Raw genomic sequence first — 19,303 nt, forward strand, 5'->3', positions numbered from 1 at the left:
ATGAATTTCTCTTCGGATTCCCACTATTTGGCCTCTTCCTACAGGAAGATATTCGGGGAGCCGCCCCGCTACTCCTCCCGTCTTGGCAGTTCGGCCACAGCCAGCAGTTACCGGTCTCAGTCGGTATCCCGCTGTAGCAACCGCGCCGTCTCGTATCGCTTGGCGCAGGCAGACAACTTGGATCTCAGCCAGGCAACGGCGCTGAATGACGAATTTCGGCTGACCCGCACCAATGAGAAGGAGCAGCTGCAGGGACTCAACGACCGCTTCGCCGGCTACATCGAGAAAGTGAGGCAGCTGGAGCAGCACAATCGCCTCCTGGAGACCGAGCTGAGCGCACTGCGGCAGCGTCACGCCGAACCCAGCGGCCTGGCCGAGCTCTTCCAAAACGAGCTCCGCGAGCTGAGGGCCCAACTGGACGAGACGGAGGCCGCCCGGGCCCAGGGGGCGCTCGAAAGGGAGCGGCTGGCCGAGGAAGTGCAGCTCTTACGGGCGCACTGCGAGGAGGAGGCGCGAGCCAAGGCGGAGGCCGAGCAGGCGTTGCGCGCGCAGCAGCGGGAGGTGGATGGCGCCACCTTGGCGCGCATGGCTCTGGAGAAGAAGGTGGAGGGGCTGCTCGACGAGCTGGCCTTCCTGCGCAAGGTCCACGCCGAGGAGGTGGCCGAGCTGAGCGTCTCCTTGCAGCCAACCCAGCTGGCTGCCATCGAGCCGGACGCCACCAAGGCCGATCTGACTGCGGCGCTGAAGGAGCTACGCTCGCAGTACGAAGCGTTGGCCGCCAAGAACCTGCAGGCGGCCGACGAGTGGTACCGCGCCAAGTTCGCCAACCTCAGCGAGCAGGCGGCGCGCAACAACGAGGCCATCCGAGCCAGCCGCGAGGAGATCGGCGAGTACCGCCGCCAGCTGCAAGCCCGCACTTTAGAGGTGGAGAGCCTGCGCGGAGCCAACGAATCCCTGGAGCGGCAGCTAAATGAGATGGAGGAGCGGCATAACGCCGAAGCGCTCGGCTTGCAGGTGAGGACCGCCCGCGCGAGCTCTACTACTTCTTGCCTCCCAAAGTGTCCCATGGTGATATCGTGCTGCCCCTAACGCAGATTTGGGCCAGCTACGTTTTTCAAGCCTCCCACTCCCCTACTGCGATTACCGCATTTTTGTCTTCCAAATACCCTCAGCAGGTAAAAATCCAACATTCAGCAGAACGGTTATTAATTTACGGCAGGCAGTCTGCTATTAAGCTGGGTCGCTTTTACCTTTCCTAATGCCTGTCAGATGCTTTGCGTTATGCCTTCCCTTATCCATTATCATTGGCCGTTCTAGCTGGCTTAATGATTGTTGTAAACAATCAGTGTTCAGTGACAAAACCACAGGAAGGGTTGCACCGGGATGTCTGTCTGCTGTGAGCATCTCATTCCTTTGACGTTTCTTAACGTTCACGCTGCTCTCCGTGGTGCTGAATATAGCCGACAATTGGTTGACTGCACCTCTAGAATTGTGCTTATGTTTACCAGCAGGAATGAAACGTTTTGCTTTTTAGCGATCCTACTCAAAACTCCTGCAAATCAGCCATTGATTTTCCAGAATGCTTTTTTCATGATCTCTCTGTAATAGACATATTACTTAACTAATCCTAGGCTAATTCTTCACGGTTGATAATTTGTGCTTAGATTTTTACTATATATAAATTAAACATGCTATACAGTAAGTTACTATGAAACTAATAAAACCCTAACTGTAATAAAATTATAAAGATGGTAAACAGTAAAATCAGGAAAGGTAGAACTAAAATAGGGGTAATAAAAGATAATTGAAATAAAATGTGTTGTTACATTCAGAAGTGCTCATTTAGCACAGAAAGGTGTTTGTCTCACTGGACATCTGTGAGAAAATATTCCAATCTCAAATTCATTCTTTCTGTACATTTACTATGCTTTCAATACTGCAGAAACATGTTTAATACAATCATTGTTTTACGTGGAATGGGGTTTCACGTGAGAAATTGCCTTACAAAATGATTTGAAATGTGGATACTATAATTGACAGGGTTTTTGAATTAGCATTGTTTACAAACAGCACTTAAGTGTTATGCTAATATAGAACTGATGGACAATCGTATTGAAAATTAAGAAATTGCATGTCCACCCATTTTTAAAAAATATGTTACAGTAGATGATTTCTTCAGATTAATTCGAGCTGTCATTAGGTACTTTCTAAATTATATTGTTTCCTTCTGGATATCAGAAAGCATTCATTTTAGATTATATTTTATTACATAAATATATTAGTCTTGAAGGCAATATAGATAGTCCTAGACTTACAATAGTTAATTTAGTGACCATTCAAAGTTACAACAGCACTGAAAAAAGTGACTTATGGCCGTTTTTCAGTTAAAACTTTGCACCACACCCATGGTCACATGATCAAAATTGCTTGACAACTGGCTCATATATATGACGATAGCAGTGTCCCAAGGTCACATGTTCCCATTTTGTGACCTTCTGACCAGCAAAGTCAATGGGGAAACCAGATTCAATTAACAGCTAGGTTACTAATTTAAGAACTACAGTGATTCACTTAACAACTGTGGTGAGAAAGGTCATAAAATGGGGCAAAACTCACTTAACAAATGTCTCATTTAACAACAGATATTTTGGGTTGAAAATATCAGTTGTCAAGGACTACCTGTATAGCAATAAATCATAGAGGTCAATTTGTCATCTTAACTGTTCAAGAAATGTAAAATGTAGAATGGGAATAAAAAAATTACTTTTAGCACAGGAGGAAAAACAATACTACTAAAATCTATAATAGGATCAGTGGATTTTCATATGTTCATAAACAATCTGGATACAAGTAAACTGAAAAGTGGTCAGCTTTATTGATTATTATGAAATAACAATAAAAAACCTACATAAAGCATTTTGAAGAATATTTCAAAATGGGGCATAGGAATTAAATTGGCAAATGCATTGGAATATGTAATTTCACATATACTGTAGTACTTTACATTGGCAAAAATGAACAAATGGATTTGTGATAATTAGCTCAATGAGAACAATGTGCCTCTGCTATAAAAAAGAAAAATCTGAAGCTATCAATTAGAGAACAAAAATAAATCTGCAATATTGTACTGCTCTTACACTATTTTGCATTGTGATTATACTTAAAATATGATGCATATTGTTTAGTTCACCATACCCCAAAAGGATATAACTATAAAGAATGTAAAAAAGAGGGAAACCAAAATTATCAAGCAGATGGAACAACCTTCTGCCTTAAACAATGAAGTTTAAAATAATTGCTTCTATGTAGTTTAGAAATAAAATATACATTATAGTTTATAATGTTATGCATACTACCGAATGCTAATGTAAAGTGCATTTCTTGAGTGCTTTTTCCTTTACTGTTCATAGTAAAGGAAAAATCTTAAAAATATCTATCACTAACAAGGTTGATCCTAAACTGTCCACCACTTTGATAGCTTCATTATCAATCCTAAGGCTGCTCATTGTATGTGATGTCATTAGTTTGGTATTTTTATATTTAATTTAGCTTTTTTTCACAGTGCCCACAATTTCACTTGCAGATCCCTGCATTTTAGCTAGCAGAGTTATGTGATCAACATAGCACAGATTATGGCTGTTTCTTGCTCCAATTTTCCACTTTTATTTTTTATTTAATCCAGCTTCTTTTATTGCACATTAAGCATACACTGTACTTTGAATCACAGAGAGTATATAAACTTGTCACACTCCTTTGCCAACCTGGAGTCAACCTGTTTCATCGTATTCCATCTGTACTAAACCTTCCAAACCTGAGAGGGAGGGGGGGTGCATCCTCCAGTGTCATTCAGTGTTTTTTATAGCAAATCTATCCAGTGAGATTTCAGTGTGATGGTCATTGTTACTAGAATGGCCTTAAAAGATCCATGAAAAGATTTTGTAAGATCAAGTATTAATTATAAAGATATGGTAATGCAAATTTATATATTTTTATAGTGGTGAATTAAACATGCATTACATTTTTACATACATTCATGTACAATATTGCTAACTCCAATGACAGTTCATTATGTTTTCTTTCTTGGTTTCAAGCCTGAATATAAATTTTGTTTATATTTGATATATAAGCATGTGTGTAGAGAGATAATCCTGAAAATTGCCAATAATCTTTTTCTCATTCTATGTACATGTGTGAGATTGTGCACGCCATCAAATGATGTTAATATACATTCACAGTCTCAATTTCCCATCAATTCAGGACTTACAGAATAGAGGTTTTCGATTTTGCCTAATTTATATAAACCTGTAACTTGCCTGCTTATTTTTTCTCAATAAAACATAATTTCAAAAGTATTAAACAAGAAGTGAAATAATTTCATCAAATAAAAACAATCACATCACAAATCATTAAACACTATTTCATAGGTTTTATATCAGAACTCAACTAGAAACATCATGAATTCATCAAATTTATTACTCTCTTTACTATTTATTCTAGTGTTTAAAAACATTACCAAATGAAATAAATACAATGTATGACCATTGCCTATTGAGCTGCCATAATCTATTTTTATTTAATCTTATTCTAATAAAACAATTGGAATGTTCCTATTAGCCCAATCAATATAGCTAGTAATTAGCAGTTCTGGGAGTTTTATTCAGAAACTCTGAAAAATCCTGGTGCTTATCATTGGTTTAAAAAAAATAATAAAGTGGCATTTCTATCGTATAAATGTATAGGTATATCTATTTTATACTTATTTCATTTGCTCAGTATTGAAGGCTATATCTCTATAATTTTAAGGTGCTTGACACAAAGAAGATTCTAATTGTTAATTTTACTGTTGTAATTTAATTCATTTTCCAATTGTTTGTTGTCTGCAACAAATTAGCAAAACTTCATTTTTTCTTGCTTCTGTTAAAAAGGAATTAAACTATTTAGCAGAGACTTTGGCCTTAAAATGTTAATGTTGAACTCTCTGAATTTACAGGATACCATTAGCCAGTTGGAAAGCGATTTGAGAGACACAAAGAGTGAAATGGCTCGGCATCTGAGAGAATACCAAGATTTACTGAATGTCAAAATGGCCTTGGATATAGAGATAGCAGCATACAGGTAACCAGGTTTTGATTCTCAATATCAACTTAGAATTGTAATGCGTGCTATTTTGAAAATCTCCAAAATAGGTGATCGAATTTATGTTGCCCTAATAACTTGGTGAGAAATGGCTTGATCCTATTTATTTCAATGCTTTGCCATAATTTTGCATTTACGGTCAGGGAATGTGATTGTTTTGTTAAGGGTAATTTCCTTTTATCACATAAGACATATATTGTTTACCTTGTCTATGTATATAAGTGTGCCTGAAAATCCTTGATTTCCATTATTAATAAAATCTTTTGTTGTATTTGCAGGAAGCTGTTGGAGGGTGAGGAGACACGTTTTAGTACTTCAAGCATGAACATCTCATCTCTGAATCCCCTTTCCAATCCTACTTACTCTTTCCAACCCAGGCTCTATAGTTCATCTGTAGCCAGCAGCTCCAAAATGTCATCCTCTTTCTATTTTAAGAAAGATGAGAAAGAGGAAGCTAAATTAACCTCAAAAATTTCATCAAGCCAGGTAGGAGACCCCTTTGCTGAAATGATAGAGGAAACCATAGCAACCACTAAAAAACTTGAAAGAACAAACTTGGAAGAAGGAAACACTGTCAATCAAAAAATGTAATCACTGACCTTAAATACAGATACATGCAAGGGGTAATAATATAGCGTAAGTCTTTAAATTGCCTATACCTGAATTAAGGTACCCAACTCACATCCATTTAACTTTCTAATGTTTCACAGTAAATTATTTCAATAGGAGCATTATGTTCAATACTATCAGAAATACAGAGGCTCAAAGATCAATTTAGAAATACTTGTTTGCCAATTGCATTGCTGTAAGGCAGACATGTCTCCCAATTGCTGAATTAAAGAGAAAATAAGCATGTGCTAACACACAAACACACACTTGTACTCTTATTAAATCATGTTTCTGATTTATTTCTTCTGAGCACAACTTTCAAGTTGGGAAAAATCTAGCAACTAAATCACATTAGTGAAATGAAGATTAATCCTTATTGTCTGCCTCATAAAACAAAGAAAGTGACAGATAATTCAATTATGTAATTTCCAGATAATGAACTTTATTCCATTTTAGTCCTTCTGGACCACACAGATGTAAAAAATACAAATATTTATTTTACTTTGTGGTCTATGCACGTTACAAAGAAATACAAAATTATCTAGGGATGTTAGGTAGAAAATATGAACAAGGTTTAGGAAGATGAACACCCCATGATAAACTTGCTGTATCACTGCATAAAGAAATCCTATTAGCACATTGTCAAGAGACACATAATACATTTTTTGATATCTAAAGTTACTCACAATATGCCCATCTTAAAAAAAATCTACATGCTGTAGACAAGGGGTGTCAAACTCATTGTCATATGATGTATCACGACTTTTTCCCCCTTTGCTAAAATGAGGGGGGGTGGCCAGTGCATGACACATCTGGCCTACAGGCCATGAGTTTGACATCCCTGCTGTAGTCACATAATTAGGAGTCTTAGGATCCTGGTTAACTGTTAGTTGAATGCACGTTTTTGACCATCTCTGTGATTATCTAAAAAGTCACTGCACTGTCCATTTTACCTTGTGCCATATTAATAGCCAGCAATTTTAAAAGTTGTTGTTGCTTAGAATTAATAGTGCCAGCTATTAAAAAATGAAAAGAAACACATGTTTTAGAGGTTAGCTTTATATAAAACAAAGCTAAAAGAATGTTTTCCTGTATTGTCTAGAAGCACAGTACTAATGCTGATTCAAAAGTAGTGATTGCAACTGCTTCTATAAGGCACAATCTGCAACCTAAAACAGGGATGTATGTGTTGGTTCATAATTAGAAAATGAATGTAGATTTATGCCAGCTGCTTATTTCTGTATTATGGAAAACAATATGGCTTCTATGTAAGTTATTGAGATATGGTTTCTTAAATAAGAGAGGGACTTTTCCTAAATGTATTTTCTTACACACATTCATTATTGCACAAATAAAATGCACTAGTGAATTTTAGTGGTTCTTCTAATTTTGCTCTGATTGGTTAAGGTGAATGTAATTGTTCAGCCTTGCCAATCACAACTGAAAATCATATACGAGCAACATACACAAAAACAATTGATTTTTTTTTAAATAAACAAATGGTGCTGAAATCTGATAAAATAAAAATTCTTACATTTCCAACAAGTAGCAGATTCAGCCCATATGTTTCTGCAGCAAATGACACAAGAATAATCTTGGAAGAGATCAACATAAAATTTCCTTTAACAATTTGGGAATTCTGATAAATCAGATTCCCAAGTCCTATCAGAATTTAACTTCACTATGTATCTCTGTCTGAACATGTGCCAACTTTTATATAGAACACACTATTTTAGATTTTATTTGAACGCCTTAAAGATTGCCAGCAACTAAATTGCTTTCTGCAGAAATTCAAGACTGTATTATTCGATGTCTTTGCACTGATTCATCCTGTCACAAAGTTTCATAATACAAATCCATGTCCTATCTTGTGTCCCTTGAACTAATACACTTTTCTTCTCTGTAAGGCACAAATAAATAATAAAAAAAAATGTTGTACCACTTTAGGCAGCCTGTTTGTCATTTGTGCTATTGTGAATCTAAACTTTGGTATTAAGAATTAATAGTTACATTACAGCCAATAAATATCTAAGTTTATCTGTGTGGAAAAAACCAATGATTAAAAGTGAACGAATGAAATCACAAAATGTTTTCAGTTATAACTATGTGTAATATTTCCACATTCCACACGAATGCTTTCATAATGACTCTGTAAGATGAGTTTATGTATTTATATATGTATGTATTTAACCTTACAATTGGAAGATGAATACTACAGAATAGGAGGGAGGACAGAATGAACTATGGCCATCATTATTTTGATCTTGGAAGAAACTTTCCAAAATGTTTAAGAATATGCAAAGCACAGATATGAGAGGATTCCAGGTAATTCTTGTGATAATATATTGGGATTGTCTCAAGCTTATGGAATAACTAGAGGGAAAAATTAATGTGAAATGTGGTATGTCTTAAAATTGATATCAACATGATCCTCTACATGTGTTACAATTGTGATAATAGTACATATTATTATAATGTGCTTCAACATTGTGATAAATTCCAAATGTTGCGTAACCAAGATGTAATAAAATATTATATATTTACTTGATAAGGCAAAAGTTGGAATGGTGCTTTGGGGAGGTATTTTTTCATGCAGAATTTATAGATGAAGAAAAAAGAAACAAAAGAGAATAACACAAACACTGAACATATGACTTACAGATTTAGTGAACTTCTATATGCTTTGCAATCGAATTAACTGGAATACAAGAAAAATATTTTTCATATTCCATCGTGGAGCTTCATTTTTTTTAATGAATCAAGTAGGGCATTTCCAATATTTGAATAGTTTATTCAAATATCAGTTTGGAATGCCGACTCCTCTTCAAAAGAGAAATAATAGAGCCTTCCAAAATACTGTGTGATGTAATATATATGCAATATACCGGTACATGCAAATTCTGAAAACTCCTCTCTTGATAATCTAAACTGCACCAGCAGACAGACTTGATCATTGTTGTTCTTATGTATCCCATCCCAATAATCTATTAATGTCGAATATGAAAAACATTTTGGCTTAGACTGATTACTGAAAGTGCTCCATGTATAAAGAAAGAAAAAGTCCTGAAGGATTAAAGGTCTCTCTATAAAGCCCAAATACAGATTTTGGAAAAATTGCTTTCTTGCAATTCTGAACAACATATTCTCTATTCTGGAGATACAGAAAAGGCTAACAGAAACCCATCTATATCAGTGGTAAGCACCTCTTACTCAGTGAATTCTTAAAGCTTACCATATGCAATATAAAGGCAAGCCTCTTGTTTTCTGAAGCTACTCTTAATTAGCTATAGCTAACTGCATGGTCATGTTTTCTAGCTTTACCAAAAAAAAAGTGCTTCAATTGTTTTCTTCATATGACTTCCCTCTGAAATGCCTCGCTTTCTTTAAATGAAATATCCATACAATGCATTTTTCTGTTCAGAACTGATGTATCAACTCTTGCTTTTTATAGTTAACATTTTCTGTATAAATTTCAGCTCTATAAATAATACATGCAGAAACTCAAACTGAATTTGATAATGACCAGAACTTGGCCACTATACTGCTCAACCAAAGCTTGAACGTTTGTGGGTACATTACATATCAGTAATAAATATGTTGATTATTAGAAAAAAGCACTCCATACTTCTCTCCATGAACTTAATGCTTCATTTGTGACAATCCTCTGTGAGTCAATAACAATCTTTGCCACAAAGTAAACGAAGTAGCATATTGAAAACTTACATTAACTTTCTGACTCTGTGCCTACTTAGATATTCAAATATATCTAATGCAGCATCCCTAGTTGGCACTCCAGAAAAATTTCTCCTTGGCAATGCAGATTTCTCACTACGAAAGTTATGCTACTTTTTCTGACAGTTTTCTGTCTGTTTTTCTGCATTAATTCCAATTGTGTGCTTTTAATAAATTTTGTAATATTGATATTTTTACAAACTGAGGTAACATGAACTAATTTATTTACTCAATCAACTTAAAAAAAGTAACAAACACCATATTATTTCACTCTTTAAGAATTTGAGTTCTTGTATGGGGGAAGCAAAAAAATTAATATTTGTATTTCACCCATTTGTCCCAGCAAGCTTATGTTGCTGCAACTGGAATTAGTTTTTAATTTTAAAAAATCCAGTCAAAATCATTGTTAACAATTTCTCACTGCTCTTCAATAATCCTGCCATATCCTTCTTGTGCTGAGTGCTTCTATGGCTTTTTTTCTTATATCTGATGTATTTCATTTTTTATCATTTTAATATATTAGCTGTAAACTAATCAAATTCATATTTTAATAAGACCAATTCTGGCTCTGTTATTTTATTGCTACCATTCAGCCAGCTCATAATTTATTATTTAAGTGCACATTTATTACCTGGGGAACAAGTTTACTGTTTTAAACATTTAGAAAGCATATGGTCCATTTATTTTTCCACTGACCTTGTGGGTATAAACAACAGTGGAACACCTGTTCCAATGCAGCCCGATTCATTGTCTCATCTACTTTTACATTTACATTGCTATTCAACCAGTGATGATCTATAGGCAACATAGCTTTATTTCCTTTCCTGTTGTAGTATTTGGTAGTATTATATATTTCAATATTTTTCATATAAGGCATGAGATAGAAATGCTTGCAATTTGTAAAGGTGATTAGCTCTATTTTATCTCTAGGGGAAAATCTAAAAGTCATTTTATTTCTCAACTGACTAAAATAAAATTCAAATGCCCCTATGAATAATGCATGTTTCTCCCAATAAGACATTGTGGTCAAAGAGATCATCCCTGAGAACTGTACTGCAAATATACTTAAAGACTTTTGGATAAATTGTAGTCTCAAATACAACACTGCCCATGGATTAGTGATGAATGCCGCAAGACCTACATATTTAGAATGAATTCTGTTATGTTGATATGCTTCTTCCCTGAGCTAGGCGCTGATGATACAAGAGCACTGAAGTATTTATAGCTTACTTACTGGTAAAATTGTTTGTTTTTCTCACTGCTTTAAATCACTTCCTTAATTATTATGCAGAGCAAACACGGTGCATTTCTTTAGATTCATTTAAATAAAATGCTTTTTTTTTTTTTTTGCTGCAGTTCTCCCATGAAGTTTTGTTCTTTCAAACATCTTCTGAAAATTTAAGAGATTTTTGAAAATGTGGAATCTCCACTAAGAATCAGTCCATAATGAAGTATAAGTAACCCATCCTGGAAAGAAAAAGAGAAATTGTATGAATCAAAAATCCAATGAAATCAGCAAACTAAAAAAGGCAATGACTTATACAGACAAGTTTTCTTATTGTGCATTAGGTACAAGAGACAGTTTTATATAATCGTTAAGGTACTACGCTAGAAACCTGGCAACTATGAATTCTAGTCCTACCTTAGGCCCAAAGTCAGTTGGGTGACCTTAGGCTAGTCACACTCTCAGCCTTGGGAAGGAGGCAATGGCAAAGCATTCCCCATAATCTTGCCAACAAAACTGCAAGGACTGGTCTAGGCAGTTGCCAGAAATCAACACTGATTTGGAGGTGTGCATGCACACATTCACATACACACACACATTAGGTATTGGTATTGAAACAAAATAGCTTTGGGTTAATAATTTTCTAGAGAAACAGCAAAAAACACACATCTGAATCGAAATACCATATTTCTCCACAAGCACAGTGACAAAATATCTAAAAAAGACATATTGTTTCAGTTATCTATTTGTGCCTTAAAAATGTAACTCCTTGTTAAGAAGAAAAGAAGAGCTATTACCAACTTTGGATTTCATCTTTTTACTTAACTTTCCATCTTCCTAGCCTTGTAGACTCTTCAAGGAGTTTGAAGGCAAATTTGAAGACAATTATGTTCATTGTGACTCTCAAATGGCTGGGCTAAGCATTTTAAGCGTTAACACCAAATATGTCATGCTAACTATTTATGTATATGGATCCCTTATGAAAAAAGTACTTCATTATAAATAAGCTTCCATTTTTACTTTCTAGAACAAATTTTTAAGAAAACACACTTACAGAAAACAATTTCCTGAAAAAGTAACGTAAAATAACATCATTTTGAGCATTGCCTTGGAAGTTTATTTAGATTTGGTTCACATCAGGCCAGTGAGTCATGTAAAGAAATATACACCATTTGAATGCTTATGAATCCGTATCTATTTAAGATTGAAAAATAAGTAAAATATCTGGGTATCACTATGACAAATATATATGCTATTTCAAAAAAACTATGTTAAGACACGAAATGACATTAAAGAAGATATTTAGGATGGAAAAACTGTAAATTGTTACTGATGGGGAGAATTTCTGTGATAAAAATAGATCATATTTTTATAATGATGGTTTTGTTTCAGAAAATCCACAGTTTTGATAGATAATGCACCATTTAAATCAGGGGTGTCAAACTCGATTTCATTGAAGGCCGCACCAGGGTTGTAGTTGACCTTGGGGGCCAGGGTGGGTGTGGCCAGTTTCCCTGCCTCCCACTTTTTCATTCCCATCTCCCCCTCTCTCACCTCCCTTCCTTCCATTTTGGCTATAATATACAGATGGAACAATGGGAAAATATATGACTGAAAAGATTGAAATTTATATTGTTATAATCTTAAAGATAATTTTTATAAAATAATGTACTACTGGAATATATCAGCAGAGAAATTGTCTAGAATGTATAAAGGTAGTTTAAATATATGTGAACAAAAAGATGTTTTATCATGCTTGATGCATGCATAAAAAAGCTAAAAAATAGATTCAGTGGATTTTAAAGATGAATATACAATTAAAAACTAAGCAATTGATGGACAGTGATGGAACTTTGTTTTTGTATATGATATGTTTTTGTATATGATTGGAGGAATATGATTGTATAGGGTGGAGGTCAGAAAAGAAAGGGGGATATGATTGAAATGTTTAAATATATTAAGGATGTGAATATGGTTCTAAAGACAGTATTTTCAATATTAAGCAAAAATAAAGAACTTAGGGGCATAACTTCAAACTGACAGGAAGGTAGTTCAAAAGTAATGTTAGAAAGTATTACTTCACAGAAAGAATAGCGGAAGCTAGGAACCAACTTCCAGCTGGGGTAGTGGGTCAATCATCAGTAACTGAATTTAAAAATTTGAATAAACACATATCCATCATCCGCTAAAAATAATAAATAATAAATGAAAAAGACAAAAACAAACAAACAAAAAACTCAAAGGGAAAACTCAATGGACCAATAGGCCTTTTTCTGCCTACTTAGTTTTCTATGTTTCTATAATTGCAGCAAGATTAATCTATGCACAAAGATGGAAAGACTGGGCAATACCTATAACAGGAATGGTTAGTGAAGATAATGGAAATTGCCGAGATGGCCAAATTGTCTTCTTTGATGAGAGAAAAGAAATATCTACATTTATTGCTGACAGGAAATCCCTTATGGACTTTTTGTGGAAAACAGAAAAAAATGAACGTATGATTTATAGTTTTAATCACTAGGCAGGATAGATTAAAATAGAGAGAGGTCATAACTTTAGGTAAAAAGGTAAATTTATAATTATGTTTATAACTGCTGCAAAGATGATTAGAAATCACTTCTTTGCATCTTCTTTTTCTTTTCTATTTTTCTTGTATTTTTTCTTTTCTTGCACTTTTCTTTTTGGTTTCTTTTTTCTTTATTATTAGCTTGTATTAGCTTCTATCTTTTAAAAAAACTTTAAATAAAATTATAAAAGAGAAAAATGTATCCAATCTGTGCATAGTTTCCATAAATTTTATTTAGTCATTGTGCCTACAGTATGTTCTATGGCAGCAGTGGAGAATTTTCCCAAGGGCCACATAAAAAACTGGGTCTGTTGTGGAGGGCTGCCACTATCCTGCCCCCCATACTACCGCCACCCTGCCCCCCTCAACACTGTGGTCCAGAAAGAGGCAGCCCGTGTGTCAAATGTGGCCTGTAGGCCTTAAAATGCCCAAATGTCTACAAGATTGCTTTGCAGATAGTCCAAGCATGACTGTGCATCTTCAGACCCAATCATGACATATGTTTGCCAAAGTCTCCTGAGAACCTTGTACAGAGGTTGCTAGTAAAGACAGCAGTCATTGCATTTTCTTTGATATTTCTGATGCTATGTTTAGGATTTGATACAATCACTGCAAAAGTCTTAACACATAATTTAATGCAAAATAATAAAATCAATTCACTGTGATTTTTATCATCACTGTCTTGTAACTGTTAATTACACATATTCAGGTTCTCTGTATAATTCAGATTTAGCACTTCTGCACTGTGAAAATCAGTAGTAGTTTCACATGTAATTTTATTTACTGATTTTTTTCAAATCTCTTTTTCAGATTTGATGAAAGCAGCAATCGGATTGTATATCATATTTCATATGTTATAGATTATTCTGACTACCTTCTCTGCAGTCATAGATAAAAGGGTAGAAGCACTATGTTTTCTTCCCACTGGTGATACAAACTTACACCTTCTACTTATAGAACTATCATTTCCTATGCTATGCATTATGAAAACTGGCATAATCTGTGTGCACTTGGGAATGCCTTGTTCATGTCCTGGCCCTTTCTTTGTCTGCATGTCAAAACTTTTATCAGTTTTGAAACCCATCTATTAAATATATATGAATGCAGTTCCTGTAGAAAGCCAACATGGAATGTTATGTGGCGCCAAAACCTTTTAATATAAGTTAAACTCATATAGTGAGTTTGTATATATTCCAGTGTGCCAAGATTGTAGGATATAAGGCAAATACATGGAAGAAAGCTGCAAGTTCAGTTTCTAGATTGGGACCACAAAGTTTTTGACTTGAACAGCATATATTTGGGAGTGCAAGAATATCCAGATCCCAAGATTCATTTTTTTCAATAAACTAAAAAAAAAAAGTCTCAAAAACACTTTTATGAAAGGTAAATAAAGAATATCTCCAATAGTTTCTGCCTACTTAGTTGTTCTGGCAGAATGGATGTGTCCAGGTCCCATCAATTAAATATTGCCATCTTGTGGGACCTAGGAAATGTGTATTCCCACATTTGAGAACAGTATCCTTCCAGAGATACGGACAGTGTCTTCTCTCCTTCGGTTAAATCCTGGTTTTGTTTCAAGTTTAATGTTTGTTATTTTAATGGCCGCTGTCTTGTTTTGTGGGTTTTGTTAGCAGAGTATTTTAGTCTGGGCTACCTGTTGATTTAATGTTTCTTGCTATTTGTATGTTTTTTAGTTTTTCACACTGCCAAGACTCAGTAGAGTTGAAGGCCAACAAATTTAAATAAATAAATAGTGCCTTGAGACGGCACTATTCAAAATTAGGATTGCTTTTAAGCAAAACATATTTTTAATTAGCATGTCAGTACTTTACCTGCACTGCACTCTTCCCTAGAGCATTTTGGATTTCCCTTAGAGTCTGATACTGTTCCAGCAAGTGATCACCACATATTATGTCAACCTGAAATGAACAGAAAGAAATTATCAAATAATTTAGTACTTAGTAAAAGTTGTGTTCAAAGTAAAAGTGTATGCCCAATTAACAAGAACATAGCCTGCTAAAACTATTATAAAGTTAATAGTTTCCGAGAAACTACACACCACTTATTACAAGTCAGTTATTTTTAACTGATTTACTAACAACAGTGGCAAATACTGTACTTTCTATATTTTCCCCCTTTTAAACTTTACCCTTGTTTCACATACTTGTTAGTGTATGGGCAGAGAAGTTTCTTAAAAACCTCCACTTTCGGGCTAATATTCTTTCAGATCAGATGTTGCTAAATTTGTTAAAGATGAGCAGCTGTTCTCAGTTTAAACATAATTTAAAATTAACACTGGATCAATCCTGCAACTCAGTTCTCTGTGGAATACTGTTTCTTTCCACTCAGCTCATCATCTAGCATTAACAAAACCCAGAGGCATTATTTATTCACATGTAACTATTGCATGGCATTGCTTAATTCATCCAAGCCATTAAAAAAGAATAATGTTCAATGATGCAACTGAAACAAAAGCATGATCATTTGTTCATGATCATACCGTTTGCTACCACAAAGCTCTTATGATATCTGCAATTTATTTAATAGATTAGTGGAATTAAACTTCCTAGTGATAGATCTGAATTGTAGATGTATTCTCAATTGCTCTGAGATTACTGTGAGCTACAGAAATTTTTCACTTTAAGTTTTATGACACATTTCCAATGCACAGAGGGAGTTAAAGGTAATGGACTATTTGCCCTAATACTCACTTTATATTCCTCTACTATTTTACACTTGATATGTTATATTCCTCCACACTTTATAGTCTTCTATCAGACACTGTTCAGAACTCTGTTGAGAACTGCTCTGTTCAGAACTGCAAAATAGCAACAGCTGAATTGTTTCTACATTGATTGATTTATTTTACTGATATTTTCACCATTAAACCCTTGACAAAAATATTCGTAGAATACACTTTAAAAATAACCAAAGCAACTCTAAATTACTTTCTGGGCAATTCTAAAAACAGGAGATTGATTACAATAAATATAGTTTTATTTATTTATTTATTTATTTATTTTTCATATTTGTATACCGCCCTACTCCCGAAGGACTCAGGGCGGTGAACAGCCATAATAAATACAAATACATATAGAAGTTAAAAACTATAAAAATATTAAAACTAAAAAATAACCAAAGCAACTCTAAATTACTTTCTGGGCAATTCTAAAAACAGGAGATTGATTACAATAAATATAGTTTTACTGAATATCAGTCTTATCTATGTCTGTGTGCCTTCCAGATGTATATATTTTAGATCCCAGAATTCCCCCAAAAGCACAGCTATTGCTGAAAATTTTGGAAGATGACATCAAAATCTGGAGGATGTCAAGGCTGGGAGAAGCTAATCTAAATATTCTCATAACTATGTGATTTCTCTAAAAATCAGACTGTTTCTTTCAAACCATTCAATAAAATAAAACAAAAATACTGACACTATAATGGAAAACCAGAATAAGAAAACATCACTTTAATAATAGAGGTAGTCCTTGACTTAAGACCATTTATTCAGCAACCATTCAAAGTTATGAACAAAGTGCTGAATGAAGGGGCTTACATACTCAAAGTTAAGAGCATTACAGGACTGCTGGGAGAATGTGATTGGAATGTGGGCGCTTGGCAACCCATTCATACTTACGGCTGATTGCCAAGCACCCTGCAATCATGTGATCACCGTGTGCAATCTTCTTTGCCAGCTTCCCCACAAAGTCAATGGGGAAGCCATCAGGGAAGGTCATAAACTGATGTTGCCTGCTGAGATGACTCTTTGGGATTTGGCTGAAAAAGTTCTCTGCCAAAATCAAAGATAACACAGCATTACAAAGGCAGTGCAGCCTTCTGAATGTTTAGGGAACCATGTGTATTTTAGGAAACATTTCCAGGGGCCTTCCTTTCCAGAAGCTGGGTCTGAAAAGGAGAAAGCCAAAGGCAAAGATTGCTGTGGAGAGCTGGAAAAGAAGGCAGCAAGGTGAATGGATGCTGGCTGGCTTCCTTGCTGGACCAAGCAGCAAACAAATACTTGGTGGCTTGCTTACTGGGATAGGCTGGAGAGTGAATGGATTTTGCTAGCATTTGCTGGGGGAGGCTGAGGTTCCTAGGGCGTACAAATAACCTCAAAGCTACCTGGTTCTGTGGCTGCTTGTTATCCTGCAAGATAGGTGCAGGGTGGCCAAAAGTCATAGATAAGGGTAGAAATAGGCAGGGTGGAGAGAGTTGGAGGTAGTTCCTTACCTTATTGAGGCTTGGGGCAGGGAAGGACCAAGCCAAGAAGGCTTAGATTGGGATGGGCACTCGCTTAACGACTATCAATTCTCAGTTAACAACCGCAATGGGGAGTATGGTGATTGTTGTCATAAATTGATGTAATCACATGACATTTCTCTTTACATAAGCACTGGCTTATGATAGCAATCCCTGTCCTAATTTGGGCATAAGTCGAGGATTACTTGTATGTAACTGAAATGAACATATTCTGTTTGCCAGTCTAGAAAAGATGATGTTTGGCTGTATAACCATCTGCAATCATTAAAAGACAGATTATGATAAAGTGGAAGAAGTAAAATTATCAATCCTCCCAAGTAAACCATGATTAGATGAGCTAATTCTACTTTGCTGTCATGCTACATTAACAAAAATTTGCAAGTCTGAAAATACAAACCTCTTGCATCATTTTTAACAGTCTAATACATTAGGATAGATCTTTAAATGTTTTCTTCTTTGCCCATTAGGCAGATGCAGCTTTTTATCTCTCTTTTCTTTGATCATTCCCTAAGCATCTTTCCCGCACACCCCTCAAAGTCATCCTCACCTACCACTACAAAAATGAATCTCAGTTAATTTTTTTGCTATTATATTAACAATACATACTAAGGATCAGTGGTGAAATCTAAAATTTGTTACTACCGGTTCTGTGGGCGTGGCGTGGTGGTGGGGTAATGTGACTGCGTGGGCGTGGCCAATTTTGTTTTTTTTTACTTTTAAAACCATTTTTTCTACAACCTCTTCAGCGAAGAGGTTGTAAAAAAAATGCTTTCAAAAGGCTCTGAGGATCCCAGCTGAGTTGCCTGATTGTCAGAGGGTTTTTTAATCAGGCAACTCAGCTGGGATCGTCAGAGGCATTTTTCTTTTAAATGGCTCTGACATCCCAGTTGAGTTGCCTAATTGCCGATTCAAAATCAGGCTCTCAGTTTAACTGAGTACTTCTTTTAACTGCCTGAATTTTTCATTTCTGTTATTTTGGTCTTTCCTACCTACATAATGCTTTCAGAGAAAAGTATTACATTAAAATCTGTGGGAACCTCATTCATCTGATCACTGTTATACACATGTTGTAGACAAGCAAAAAAAGGTAAAATTATATGAATTATTACAGTGTACCTGACAGCCAGGATCAAGATCCATCTTTCTTCTGAGGAATTTTTCCACATGTCCAATTGTTGCCTCTCCAGAAACACGTACAAACTTCTTTTCCAGTGGCTATAAGAACAAAGAACAGATTAATTTACAGTTAAATTGTAATATATAGGATCTTTTGCAAATAGTTAATCTCATGTTTATTTTAAAACCTGAAAATAGCCACAGAGGATGAAATCAATAATTTTTCACTGTTCATTCTTGAGACTTTGATAAGACAATCATTTGCTGTCTAGGTAAGCAGACTGCATTGTAATACATAGCTCAGGTGCTATGTTGCCCTTTTAGCAAACAATTGAAATTGATTTGAGGCTCCAGACATGGAAAATGAGCTCCAGCCTCCTGAGATATTTCTACTGCCCCAACAAATAATCAAAGCCCTTCACTTGGAGAAAAATATTGATGGTAGAAGACATACTACTGCAAAGGACAGAAGATGTACACAAGACAAGTTATTAAGAGTAGCATACTGTCTAATCCTGTGAAAAAGAAGGGTTGAAAGATGACCAATGCTCATGAAATCAACTGATCATTAGCCATAATTTCTGAACTCAAGGGGATAAATGATATAGTCAAGAAAAGGTAGAGGATTAAAAGCAAATACAAATCTATAAATGAAA

At 35.4% G+C, this 19,303-nt stretch overlaps 2 protein-coding genes across 2 annotated transcripts in view; one reads left to right on the forward strand and one right to left on the reverse strand.

The window, feature by feature from the left end:
* Positions 1-6,257, forward strand: INA (internexin neuronal intermediate filament protein alpha). Its single transcript, XM_070945010.1, has 3 exons — positions 1-1,014; positions 4,991-5,115; positions 5,415-6,257. The coding sequence occupies exons 1-3, from the start codon at positions 1-3 to the stop codon at positions 5,725-5,727; spliced, it is 1,452 nt and encodes a 483-aa protein (XP_070801111.1). The 3' UTR covers positions 5,728-6,257.
* PCGF6 (polycomb group ring finger 6) overlaps positions 6,158-19,303 on the reverse strand; it is a 26,596-nt gene continuing 13,450 nt past the window's right edge. The window contains exons 8-10 of the mRNA XM_070945011.1: positions 18,648-18,746; positions 15,101-15,187; positions 6,158-10,944 (exon numbers count right to left, since the gene is read on the reverse strand). Coding sequence (XP_070801112.1) covers positions 10,876-10,944; positions 15,101-15,187; positions 18,648-18,746 — 255 coding nt within the window. The 3' untranslated portion in view covers positions 6,158-10,875. The remainder of the gene's footprint in view (positions 10,945-15,100; positions 15,188-18,647; positions 18,747-19,303) is intronic.

Source organism: Pituophis catenifer, unplaced genomic scaffold, assembly GCF_029215685.1.
Source record: "Pituophis catenifer annectens isolate HBS135680 unplaced genomic scaffold, rPitCat1.0.hap2 SCAF_6, whole genome shotgun sequence".
Classification (NCBI taxonomy): domain Eukaryota; kingdom Metazoa; phylum Chordata; class Lepidosauria; order Squamata; family Colubridae; genus Pituophis; species Pituophis catenifer.

Coding starts and splice junctions, on each gene's coding strand:
- INA (XM_070945010.1), top strand. CDS start 1: ATGAATTTCTCTTCGGATTCCCACTATTTGGCCTCTTCCTACAGGAAG. Junction 1,015..4,990: donor CCGAAGCGCTCGGCTTGCAG/GTGAGGACCGCC, acceptor CTGAATTTACAG/GATACCATTAGCCAGTTGGA. Junction 5,116..5,414: donor ATAGAGATAGCAGCATACAG/GTAACCAGGTTT, acceptor TTGTATTTGCAG/GAAGCTGTTGGAGGGTGAGG.